Here is a 12071-nt window from a genome sequence, read left to right as displayed (position 1 = left end):
TTGTCCATCTCCCCTCCCTTTGCCTCTTTCCCAAGCCCCCACCAGGAAGGCAGGACATCCCTTAGACCCAGACAAGAGGGGCCCTTATAAGGTCTTGCTCCAGCCCCGCCCTGGTCATGGCCCTCCCCATAAGATGAAGGGTCCTTAGGTCCAAGTGGGCAGATCCCCGTGGAATCTGTGAGCCCCAAATTTCCTGTATCAATGGCCGGAGCCTGTGTCTAGTCTCGGCAGATCTCCTCCTTGGGTCTTTCTTCCAGAGGGCAAGCCCTCGGTCCAAAGGGTGGCCAAAGCATGCGTATTGCAAGGGCCATGGATGAACTTGACCATGAGCCCATATCCTTGTGCATGATGCCCCTGACAGTGTGGGTTGGAGCCAAGCTGGGCTTGCAGGAACTCCCCCCTGCACTTCTGTCTTTCTACTCTGCACCCCGAGGTGTCCAAGAAGCAAGCTTCAAGCCTTCCAGGTTGTTATGAAAAGTATATTTGTCAAGAAGGGGGCACAGAACATATTTAACTTAACAATGTAAAAATGCAATTTATAAATTCTTAATATTTAGACGTATGGTGTGTGGCCCTCCATTTGTGCCCTTGCCCGGCCCCGTAAGTCTCGGGGGTAGAAGAGGCCTTCCCAAGCCTGACCCAAGAGGTGGGGTTGGGGGACGAGGCCCGAGTTGCCAGCACCCACACTGACAGCCTCAGCCTTCTGGCTTTGCCTCTTTTTGAGCCAGATCGGACGTGGACCTACTCCTTCTCCAGCGCCTTCCTGTTCTCCATGGGCTTCCTGGTCGCAGGGCTCTGCTATCTGAGCTACAGATACATCACCAAGCCACCTCCACCTCCCAGCTCCCTGGTGAGCGGGGCCCTGGGGAGGGCATGGGCCCAGGGACCCCCGGCTCTCCCTCACTTCTCCTGCCAACCTAGAGACATGGCTGGCAGCCCCTGGGGTGGACCAATGAGAGCTAGAGGCTCGGAAAGAGAAGGCATGGAACAGAAAACCCCATGTGGTTTTCAAGGGGGCACACGTCCTATCTGAATGGGCAGCCCAGGCAGGCTCTGCCACCTGGGATCCCAGGCCCAGTGTGGCCGCATCTTTGCGTTTTTTTCAGAAGTCAGAATTTCAGATGGTAATGTGAACTCTCCCATGTTTCAAGTCTTGGCAACTAATTTTCTAAATTAAGCCTTAACAAACCACACATGTCATATCAGCAGCCCGAGTCTGGGGCATCTCTGCCTGCTGTGGAGCCTGGATAGTCTGGGGCTGGAGGAGTTGGCCCATCGGCCCCTCCAAGTCAAAGCCCATCTGAGCCATTTCCTGTAAACTCTCCTGGCCTCCGCTTTCCCCCACCCCTCCCCTCCTTTCTCCCTCCATGAGGCCCTTTGGGAGCTGAAGAGCAGTTGAAGCATCACCTGGGGAGCATCACCCAAGGTCATCCCAAATCTGAGCCAACCCCTTCCAGAATACCCACCTCCTGGGGAAATCACAGCGTGACTCACTGCTCTCCCTGGCCAAGCCAGACTCTGGAAGTGGGCCTCAGCTAACGGGGCCAGAGCCCTGTTGCTTCACAGAGGCTCCAGCACTTAGAGGAATCCCTGGGAAAGGAGGCAGGGCTTATGGATCTTGGAAAAGCCCTCAGACAGTCTACCCTTGCCCTCGCTCCCACCCTGGGGGAGGACTGCAGTGCCCGCAGCATCCTCGGGGCGGGGGTAGCTGAGAAGGCACTCTAATGGGCGTGCTGTTCTCCCTGCCTAGGATGTCCAGCATATCCTGCCCTTCCAGCCTCTGCGGTTCATCCAGGAGCACACCCTGATCCCCATCTTCGACCTCAGCAGCTCTGGCGGTCTGGCCCAGCCTGTCCAGTACTCTGAAGTCAAGTTCTCCGACCCCACGGAGACCCCGGGACCCCCACCGCGGCATGGCCTGCCTGAGATTGCCTACCTCGGGCAGCCAGACCTCCCCGTCCTCCGGCCCTCCGGAGGACCTCCTCACCAGGGACTCCCCACACCGTCCTATGCCCCACAGGCTGCACCTGAGGGCAGGCCCCCGTCCTACGCACCTCAGGTGACCCTGGAAGGTAAACCCCCCTCCTACACCCCACAGGCTGTCTCAGAGGCCCGGCTTCCTTCCTACACCCCGCGGGCCACTCCGGACAGCTGGCCTCCTTCCTACGGGATGTGCGGGGAAGGGTCTGGGAGAGACTCCCCACCTGTGACACGCTCTGGTCCCAAACACCTCGGAACTAAGGGGCAGCTCCAGAAAGAGGCGCCAGCTGGCAGCTGCAGCCCAGGTGGCCTTTTGCTGCAGGAGGTGACCCCCTTGGCCACAGAGGACCCACAAGAAGCAAAATCCTTCCACCAGCATCTAGGGGTTCACACAGACTCAGACTCTGACTCTGATTCCATCGGCCAAAGGGAGCCAGGAACACGAAGCTCCCTAAGGCGCCAGCTGCCCCTCCTTTCCTCTGTCCAGATCGGGGGCCACCCCGGGGCCCTCTCTTTGCAGACTCCGTCCCTCCCGTGTTCCCCCGTGGACGAGGGTCCAGGTCCCCGGGGCCTGCTGGAGTCCCTCGTGTGTCCCAGTGACGAGGATCCGGCGTCCAAGACGGAGGCCGAGAGCCCAGGCCTTCAGGCCCCAGACCTGGAGTCGTCCACGGGGCTGGACTCGCTGTTCCGAGGCCTGGCCCTGACCGTGCAGTGGGAGTCCTGAGCGGAGAGCGGGGCAGGCCTGGGGCTTCCTCCTGTCCCCACCAGCCCCCCGCTCACATCCTTGGCCATCACTCCCGCACCCAGGGACGCTGCACGCTCTGCAGCCGGCCCCGGGTGGGTGCCCTTGAGGAGCCCGCAGAGGAGGAGGCCGGACCCTCACCTCGGCTGTGATCCCTTTGGAGCAAAATAGACGTGAGAAGAGCTCCAGCCAGAGTTTCAGAGGTGTACCATGTGCAAACGAGCTTGAGCACGCCGAGCTCTGCAGGGCAGGACACAGAGAGAGGGGGTTGATGCGAGGAGGCCTCCCAGAGATCCAGGGCCCCGGCTCCTAACACACCGGATACAGAGTTCTCCTGGAGCCTACCCCTCTTCACTCCTTTCCTGGCCAGTTTCATAATCTGGTTCAGCAGACTGAGGTCTCTGCCTCCTCTATGATTCCCCGAAGAAGGAAAACAGGAGCCTGAAAAGGGACGCCTCCTAGCAGACTGGGCAGAACCAGAACAACCTGCAAGATGGCAAGACTCCAGGGCCGGGTGCGGCCCAGCCCCAACCAGCGTTACTGCCTGAAACTGCACTGTTCCAACTTCCATCTTATACTGGAGGCTGGACCCCAAGTGAAATGCAGGTCCAGCAGGCAGGGAGAACACAGAAACCCTCTCTGTCAGCAGGAGTTTCAGATCCTATCCTGGGAGCGGGGTCTGAGAGAAACATGGGGCCGCGGGGTGCCTGAAGGAGACACAACTAAAAACTGTACTTACTTCACAACTTTGGAAACTCAGCCTTGGGTTCAGTCCACCTGGGTTCCAATTCCAGCCTTAATACTTCCCAACCATGTGACTACAAGCAAATGAATCACTGTTTGAAATCTCAGTTTCCTCATCTGTATAATGTGGATAGTCACACCTACCGCATGGGATTGTGGTGAGGCTGAGATTAAATTATGTCTGTAAAGTGTTTCACAGCGCCTGGCACATGGGCCATGTCCAATAAACTATTAGCTGTCTCCTATTGTGATTTTTTTTTTTTTACCCCCAATTCAGGTTGATTTTGGATCAGGCATTTTCTCAGATTATCTTGATTTCCTCAGAATTGTTCCAGGCTAAGCCAGAGGGTCTGGACTGCCTAGGAGGAGGTCAGGGAAGGGACTGCAGGAAACAGGGTCCCAGAGACACATGGAACCCCCTCCTTGAGCTCTTAGGTGGAAGCTATTTTGGGGGTGGCAGCAGCCTTCTCAGAGGACCTGTCTCCCCAGCACCCCCCACCCCCAGAGGCAGGGCAGGGCTACCCCACCGTTCTGCCCCTGCCTCTGCTCCTCCGTAAAAGCAGGTTCTCATCTGAGCTTTCAGCATGCAGTCACATCCTTTGTATCACTGCATCTCCTGTGGTCCTTGTGATGAGGAAACAGAGGCCCAAGGAGAAGAAGGGGGCTCCCCCACTGTGCCCCCGCTGAGGCCACGACACAGAGTTTAAAATTAGTGCTTTTTCTAAAAAAAAAAAAAAATTGTATGCAGACCATTATTTTAAATTCTTTGTTGAATTTGTTATAATATTGCTTTGGTTTTATGTTTTGGTGTTTTGGCAGCGAGGCATGTGGGATCTGAGCTCCCTGGACAGGGATTGGACCCACACCCCCTGCATTGAATGGGGAAGTCTTAACCACTGGACCCCCAGGGAAGTCCCCCAACTCTAGTATGTTTTGTCTTCAGCAAGAGAAGGAACTTCCCACAGCAGTTTGGATTCGTGCCGGATGAGACTCCAGGGACATAAGGAGGGGAGGGCCCCAGTGGGGACCCCGAGGGGCCAGAGCCTCCATCCCCCTCCGAACATCCGAAAGCCCTGTCTGAACATAGCCGAGCAACAGGGTCAAAGTGCAGCTGCCCTGGTGAGACACTTCCTGGGGGGGCAATGCCCTCCCTTCACTGTACCCAGCACGTCTCCCCTCCTATTCCTCACCCCTCCCCCCCTGCAACACAGCGCCAGGCAGCACAGTCCTTATCTGTAATTAATATTTAACATCTCTCAGGGCCACTGGTCTAGACCCAGTATCTCCCTGGTGGAGGGTGGCTGGCCCATTCTCCTCCCGGCAGCTGCGACATTGGCCCTGATGATTGCTCTCTGACCCCACACAGCAAACAAGCCTGCTTCCCGTCACTCGGGGTGAACTTGGCCAAAGGTGAACTGTCTCACCTGGTTTAGTCATGAAAACCAACTTACCAGCTGGACTCTTCTCACCAGGTGAGTGGGTCAGGGTGTCAGAGACTTTTTAATTAAAAGCTGTAAACATCTCTTCCAATTCACAAGGCCACAAAGCTCTCTAAGCTCCCTGGGGTAACTGTTGTTCCTACAGTCCATGGGTCTCTGAGTCCTGTGACCCTCCTCAGCCTGGCCCCGCGTCCAGTAGGCTTCATCCCCTCAGGTCTCCGGCCTGTCAGGCAGGAAACTCAGGCTACAGAAACAGCTGGAACAAGCTAGGGGGCAGAGCGGCCGAGGCCCCGGAGCCCAGCTGGGGCGTTGGCATTCCTGAGTGCCCTAGAGCTTGACCACGCTGCAGCCTGGCCCCACCCAGTCCAGAGAAAGGTGAGTCTGGTGTCACCAGCCTCCAAGTCACGCAGAGCCCAGCCCAAGAGCAAACGAATAAGAGTCAGCAGAGCCGGTCAAGGAGTAGTAAGAGGAGGCGGGACTCAGCCTCGCTGTCGGGAAGGTCCTGCTCTTGATGGCTTGTTCTTCCATTAACCTGCCGTGATAGGCAGCATCACTGATATTCTGCAAAGGAGGGAAATGTGGCTCAGAGGGTTTAGGTGAGGTTTCCCAAACTTGCCTCACCATGAAAAGCCCTTGAGAAGCTTACAAAAAAATACATCTTCCTCAGCCCCAGCCCAGACCTGCTGGATCCACAGCTCCTAGGGAATCAGGCTTTTAATAAAGTCCTTTAGTGATTCCTCTTAGGCAAGTGGAAGAAACCATGCTATTATATCAATACCCTTCCTATTCATTGGTCTCAAATATCCCCCTAGAGCCACCCCCATCTAACCCCCTGGATGGGGGTGGGGAGCTGAAAGTAGGGGGGGCGGTATTTCAATCTGAGATATCTGAAGACTCCCGGCCTCCCAAACCCCCGGCCGAGGAGCGCGCGGGGTTTGCCTGAGTTACCACCGAGAGAACAGGGCCGTGGGGGATGAGGGCTCCTCCAGGGTCCCACAGGGCAAGGCTGGATCCCTCTGTGCCCCTCCCCAGCGTGAGTGTCAGCCTGGACAGAGGCACACAGCTCTGAGACCCCGGCCCCGTCCCCTGCCCTCCCATCCGCACCCCCACTCGGCCCTTCAGTTGCCTGAGCCAGTTTTCCCTTCCCACTCTAATGAGGAAGGGGCATGAGGAAGACGCGTTTTGACCTGTTAGTGAGAGACGAACTGTAACAGGAAGTAACTTAAGTGTGAGAGCAACAGAGCAGGGAAGGGAGAGGGACGCAGGAGAAAGGAGGCGCCGGGAGAAGGTTCTGGGCCAGACAGTTCTCCCCTTGGCCACCAGGGGGAACCATCAGCCGAAGACAGTTCGGTTGCTGTCTCAGAAAACCTTGGGGCAGTTCAGGGTGGCCGGTGGGCAAAACAGGAGGTGGGAGAGGGGTTCAGGATGGGGGACACATGTACACCCATGGCTGATTCATGTGAATGTATGGCAAAAACCATTACAATATTATAAAGTAATTAGCCTCCAATTAAAATGAATAAATTAATTTACCAAAAAAAATGGGTTCAGATGAGAATCCTTAATATTCATAAATCCAAAGAAGGCAATGAAAAGGAAAAGGAAGGGGAGAAAGAATGAAATATTTAAGGAGTACTACTCATGGGTTAGAACTTCCCAGAGGGCAAGGGTTTCCCCAGTGCTTCAGAGGTAAAGAATCCGCTTGCCGAGCAAGAGATACAAGTTGAATCCCTGGGTCTGGAAGACCTTTTGGAGAAGGAAATCCACTCCAGTATTATTGCCTGGGAAATCCCATGGACAGAGGAGCCTGGCAGGCTACAATCCATGGGGCCACAAAGAGTCAGACACAACTTAGCTATTAAATGACAACAATTTCTTGCATTTTAACCTGATTTGAATCTCATAAACATTCTTCAAGACAGGTACTCATTCATTCATTTTTAACAAGCATATATCAAAGACCTAGTTGTATGCCAGCACTGTTCTCTGGGCTGGGGATACAGTGAACAAGACAGGCAGGTAATTCCCTGTTGTCTCAGAGCTTGCATACAATTTGCACATAAAGAAGCAGCCCAGAAAGGATGATTGAAAGGACTGATGCTGATGCTGAAGCTCCAAAACTTTGGCCACCTGATGCCAAGAACTGACTCATTAGAAAAGACCCTGATGCTGGGAAAGGTTGAAGGCGGGAGGAGAAGGGGACGACAGAGGATGAGAGAGTTGGATGGCATCACTGACTCGATAGACATGAATTTGAGCAAACTTCAGGAGCTGGTGATGGACAGGGAAGCCTGGGCATGCTGCAGTCCATGGGGTCGCAATCAGTCGGACACAACTGCGTGACTGAACTGAACTGAAACTGATCATATAGTATTTGTCTGTCTCTTTCTGACTTATTTCACTTAGCATAACATCCTCCTAGTCCATCCATGTTGCTGCATATGGAAAAACGTCATTCTTTGTTATTGCATTGTTTATACTTACCACATATTCTTTATCCATTCATCTTTCATTGGACACTTAGGTTGCTCCCATATCTTGGCAACTGTAAATAATGCTGCTATGAACATTGAAGTGCATGCATATTTTTAATTAATCTTTTCATTTTTAAAATATGTAGCCAGGAGTAGAATAGCTGGATCATGTAGTAGTTCTATTTAATTTTTTTGAGAAACTTTCATACTGTTTTCCATAGGGGCTGCACCAATTTATATTCCTGTGAGAAATATGTGAGTTCCCTTTTAGGAGACTGAGATTTTGGCTGAAGCTCTCGCTTGTATATTCTGTCTGTCTGTCTGTCTCTCTCTCTCTCCCCCTGAGTAGTCCCCAGGGCCTAGGAAGAAAGACAGACTCAGTGTTGCTGGGCCCCTGAGGCCCCAGGAAGAGGCCAGGAGGGGAGCTGTGTCTCTGGAGTGGAGCCAGCACTTCCTTCCACAAACCTGCTCATCCCCTGAGACTGGCTCAGGAGCCCCCTCCTGATCACCCCCTATCGTAATTGCCTGTGTCCCCATCTAGATGAGACATATCCTAAAGACCAGCATCTTATCTCGCCCCTCTACATCCCCAGTGCCCTGCAGGCCTAGGTGTGAATGTCCGTGAGGGGAGAGGATTGAGACGGGGCGGAGGAGCAGAGGCCCAGAAGAAACCTCCGCTGTGGCCTCTCTGGAAGCCTGGGAACTTTGGATGGTGAAGGAGGAAATGACGTGCCCTCCTCGGCTGCTTGTACCACATCCCCCACACGGCCCGCACACCCTCACCCCACCCCATACACACCATCGCACACCCTCACACCCTCACACTCAGCCCACACTCACACATTCCACACACACCTCATCCCCTCACACACAGCCCACACATTCACACACATTCCACACACACCTCATACCCTCAGACACACCCCACACACTCTTACACAGATTCCAGACACACCTCATGCCCTCACACACAGCCCACACTCTCACACAGATTCCACACACACCTCATGCCCTCACACACAGCCCACACACACTCACACACATCCTCACACACACCTCATCCCCTTACACACAGCCCACACTCTCACACAGATTCCACACACACCTCATCCCCTCACACACAGCCCACACTCTCACACACATTCCACACACACCTCATCCCCTCACACACAGCCCACACACACTCACACACATCCCCACACACACCTCATCCCCTTACACACAGCCCACACTCTCACACAGATTCCACACACACCTCATCCCCTCACACACAGCCCACACATTCACACACATTCCCCACACACCTCATGCCCTCAGACACACCCCACACACACACAGATTCCACACACACCTCATCCCCTCACACACAGCCGCCACACACACTCTCACACACATTCCACACACACCTCATACCCTCACTCACAGCCCACATACTCTCACACATCCCCACACATACCTCATACCCTCACACACTCCACACACTCTCACGCACATGCCACACACACCTCATCCCCTCACACACAGCCCACACATTCACACACATTCCACACACCTCATCCCCTCACACACAGCCCACACACACAATCTCACACACATTCCCCACACACTTCATACCCTCAGACATACCCCCCACACACACAGATTCCAGACACACCTCATCCCCTCACACACAGCCCACACATTCACACACATTCCACACACACCTCATCCCCTTACACACAGCCCACACTCTCACACAGATTCCACACACACCTCATCCCCTCACACACAGCCCACACTCTCACACACATTCCCACACACCTCATACCCTCAGACACACCCCACACACACACAGATTCCAGACACACCTCATACCCTCACACACAGCCCACACATTCACACACATTCCACACACACCTCATACCCTCAGACACATCCCACACACACTCTCACATACATCCCCACACACACCTCATACCCTCACACACAGCCCACACTCTCACACACATACACACACTCATACCCGCACACACAGCCCACACACAATCTCACACACATCCCCACACGTACCTCATACCCTCACACACACCTCCCCCCCGCACACACACCCTTACACATAACTGCACACCCTTATGCACACCCCCACACACCTCATACCCTCACACACATCCCACACCCCCCACACACCATCACACACACACCCCACACACCCTCACATACACACACACATACCCTCACACACACCTCACCATAGGCGAGCAGGGCCGGTCAGCAGCTGCTGCGTGGGGAGCAGGGGTATAGATGAAAAGAAACCCACTTCTATTTTAGCAGTGATAACCAATGAGCACTAAAGACTCATTTTTCCAGTCACACATCATGTCTTCCTGATGACTGGGGGCCCAGCCTCGCTGTCTCCACTTTCAGAAGGGGAATCAGATCTGAGAAGCTGCGTGTCTTCCCCAGAGCACCTGTCACTGGGGGCAGCCGGGGGAGGAATTCAGAGCAGAACTCTCAGCAGCTGAGAAAGCTGTCCCTGATCCATTTTCCATATACCCAGGCCTGAGCTATGAGCTTCTTTCCACTGCAGCAGGGGGCGAGGGTTGGGGAAGGGATGGCACCCAGGGCAGGATCTGTCTGTGGGAGGTGGGTGGGGGGTGTGGGGACAGCTCCACCTGTCGCCGCCTGGCAATGCTGGACCCAGGGAACGGCCCCTCCCCCTCACCTCCCCCGCCATAGTTCTCATCCATTGTCATCACACTGCTATATTTAAGGCCCGTGCAAGCTCCAGGATCACATTCCTCTCCCGGTCCCCGCTGAGTCCGGGGCAAGAAGAAACCAAGGACCCTCTCATCCTCTGGAATCGTCTCCCCAGAGCTTCCTGAGTGGGCACAGCTGCTTCTGTGAGTCACCTCCAGAGATCAGGGGAGCGGAGAGAGACCTCCAGATAGTGAGACCCTCAGCTTTCCATTCGGAAGTGGGGTAGGGGTGTGTGTGTGTGTGTGTGTGTGTGTGTGTGTGAAAAGGATCCTGTGAGATCGGGAAGGAAGAAGCAGACTTGTGCTCAGCCATGGAAATGAGAGGGAATTCTAGAAAAAAAAAATCCCTGCCCTGCCTTACTGTTTTGTGTGGCCCTGGGTCTTCCAAGCTGAGCCTTCTGTGATATGAAAGCTACAGTACAACCCTCCCAGATCCCTTGGGGATGCCCTGGGAAGTGGAGGCTTTCCTGCAGGCATCAGGGATCAGCAGGGACCCGGGTGGGCTGGCAGGTCCGGCCAACCTAGAGCTGTCCTGGCGGAGCCCTGCTTGGCCCGCCCAGCGGGCAGGGGATGAGAGTGAGGCCGCGGGGCCCACGTCGCAGGGCTGGGAGGGCGCTCGTCCAGCCTGGACTCACTGGCACCAAACCCAGGCCAGCACTCCTGCCTCGGAAACTGGTGGGGAACATTAAGAGCACGTCCCCGCTTGCCCAGACCCCTGGGTAGGCTGTGTCTCCACTCCTGCCCGCAGGACCCAGCTTTCTGCCGTCAGGGCTCAGAGTCTCTCTAGCTCGTACGCTTCTCTTCCCGTCCTGAGGAAATGGAGAGACCTTCTTGACCCTTCTCACTGGGAGATGCTGTCAGAGAGCTGGGGGGATGGCCGGGGGTGGGGGCGTTACAGACAGGGCAGTGGCCAGACTGAGGCTCGGGAGGAAGGTGGAGAAAATGGAGTGGGTGGGGAAGGCCACAAGGCAGGACCCCAGGAGGCTTTGCACCCTCAGAGGAGGGCAGTGGGGGCCGAGGTCCCCTCCTGACCCGCCACGCATCGCTGACCCCTCCCCAGCAGGCACACACCGCCTTCTGGAGAGAGAGCATTGGAAAGCTGCAATCTGCTCACGACCTAATCCCAAGCCTCAGTCAGCGCTTTAAAAAGAACCGATGGCTCATCCCTAAAGCCAGGGGTCTGGTTGCGGGCGGCCCAGGAGGTCCAGGATAAGCGCCAGGCCTGCGCCACTGCGCTCGTCAGGAACAGAGCATCCGGGGAAAGCAGCCAGCAGCTGAGGCCAGGGAACGTTAACCCTCCGCTGCTGGGGCCAGGGCCGCGTCCCAGGCGAGCCGGGGCCTCCCTCTCTGGTACCCAGCAGCTCTCTTCTGGGCCGAGAGGAGGAAGGAGCAGAAAGAGCAGGCCAATCATTGTCTGAGTGCAGGCAGCCTCTTCCTCAGGGGTGTGGGGGTGCTGGATAGGAAGTCCAAGGGATGCCGTCCCATTGAGTTCAGCGAGATCATTGCAGGAAGCTTCACAGACAGTCCTTGGTCCCAGCTAACACTCTGCAGTGACCCAGGCTCTCCTGGGGGTTCTTTTCCGGATGCCCAAAGGGAGCAAACTTTAAGGAACCAGAAGAAATAAACTTCCACTAGGACTGACCCTTAGCAGCCTGAGCCCTCTGACACCCCAGAATAGGCCTTTCGGGGTCAAGGATCTCTGATGGGGCCAGTGCACCCACCTCCCCCATCATGAACTTAGGGACATAGCCCCCCACAGGTGTGCTCTGAACACACACACACACACACACACACACTCTCTCACTCACTCTAGCTTGGCCAGCAGGCCCCGAAGGAGAGGCGGGGACAGGGCAGTGCCTGCCCTCATAGAAGCAGACAGGAGAAGGCTAAGCGGAGGTCTGCTCTTCTGTCTCCTCCTTCGTGCCCAGGGTCTACATCAGGGCCAAACCTGGTGAGG

General features: G+C 55.4%; 2 protein-coding genes across 4 annotated transcripts in view; both read left to right on the top strand.

The window, feature by feature from the left end:
* IL22RA1 (interleukin 22 receptor subunit alpha 1) overlaps nucleotides 1–3706 on the top strand; it is a 28925-nt gene extending 25219 nt beyond the window's left edge. The window contains exons 6-7 of the mRNA XM_020874600.2: nucleotides 729–850; nucleotides 1751–3706. Of these exons, the coding sequence (XP_020730259.2) occupies nucleotides 729–850; nucleotides 1751–2704 (1076 nt within the window). The 3' untranslated portion in view covers nucleotides 2705–3706. The remainder of the gene's footprint in view (nucleotides 1–728; nucleotides 851–1750) is intronic.
* A 6419-nt stretch (nucleotides 3707–10125) lies between these two features.
* The window catches only part of MYOM3 (myomesin 3), a 51720-nt gene continuing 49774 nt past the window's right edge, over nucleotides 10126–12071 (top strand). Inside the window, exon 1 of one of the 3 annotated variants that reach the window (XM_070458924.1) lies at nucleotides 10126–10258. The gene's annotated coding sequence lies outside the window, so the exon portion shown is untranslated. Of the gene's footprint in view, nucleotides 10338–12071 lie in introns of all 3 variants that reach the window. The other 2 variants (XM_070458926.1, XM_070458925.1) reach the window with 2 other exon arrangements.

This window comes from Odocoileus virginianus, chromosome 30 (genome assembly GCF_023699985.2).
Source record: "Odocoileus virginianus isolate 20LAN1187 ecotype Illinois chromosome 30, Ovbor_1.2, whole genome shotgun sequence".
NCBI classification, from domain to species: domain Eukaryota; kingdom Metazoa; phylum Chordata; class Mammalia; order Artiodactyla; family Cervidae; genus Odocoileus; species Odocoileus virginianus.
This window is presented reverse-complemented; position numbering and strand designations above follow the sequence as displayed.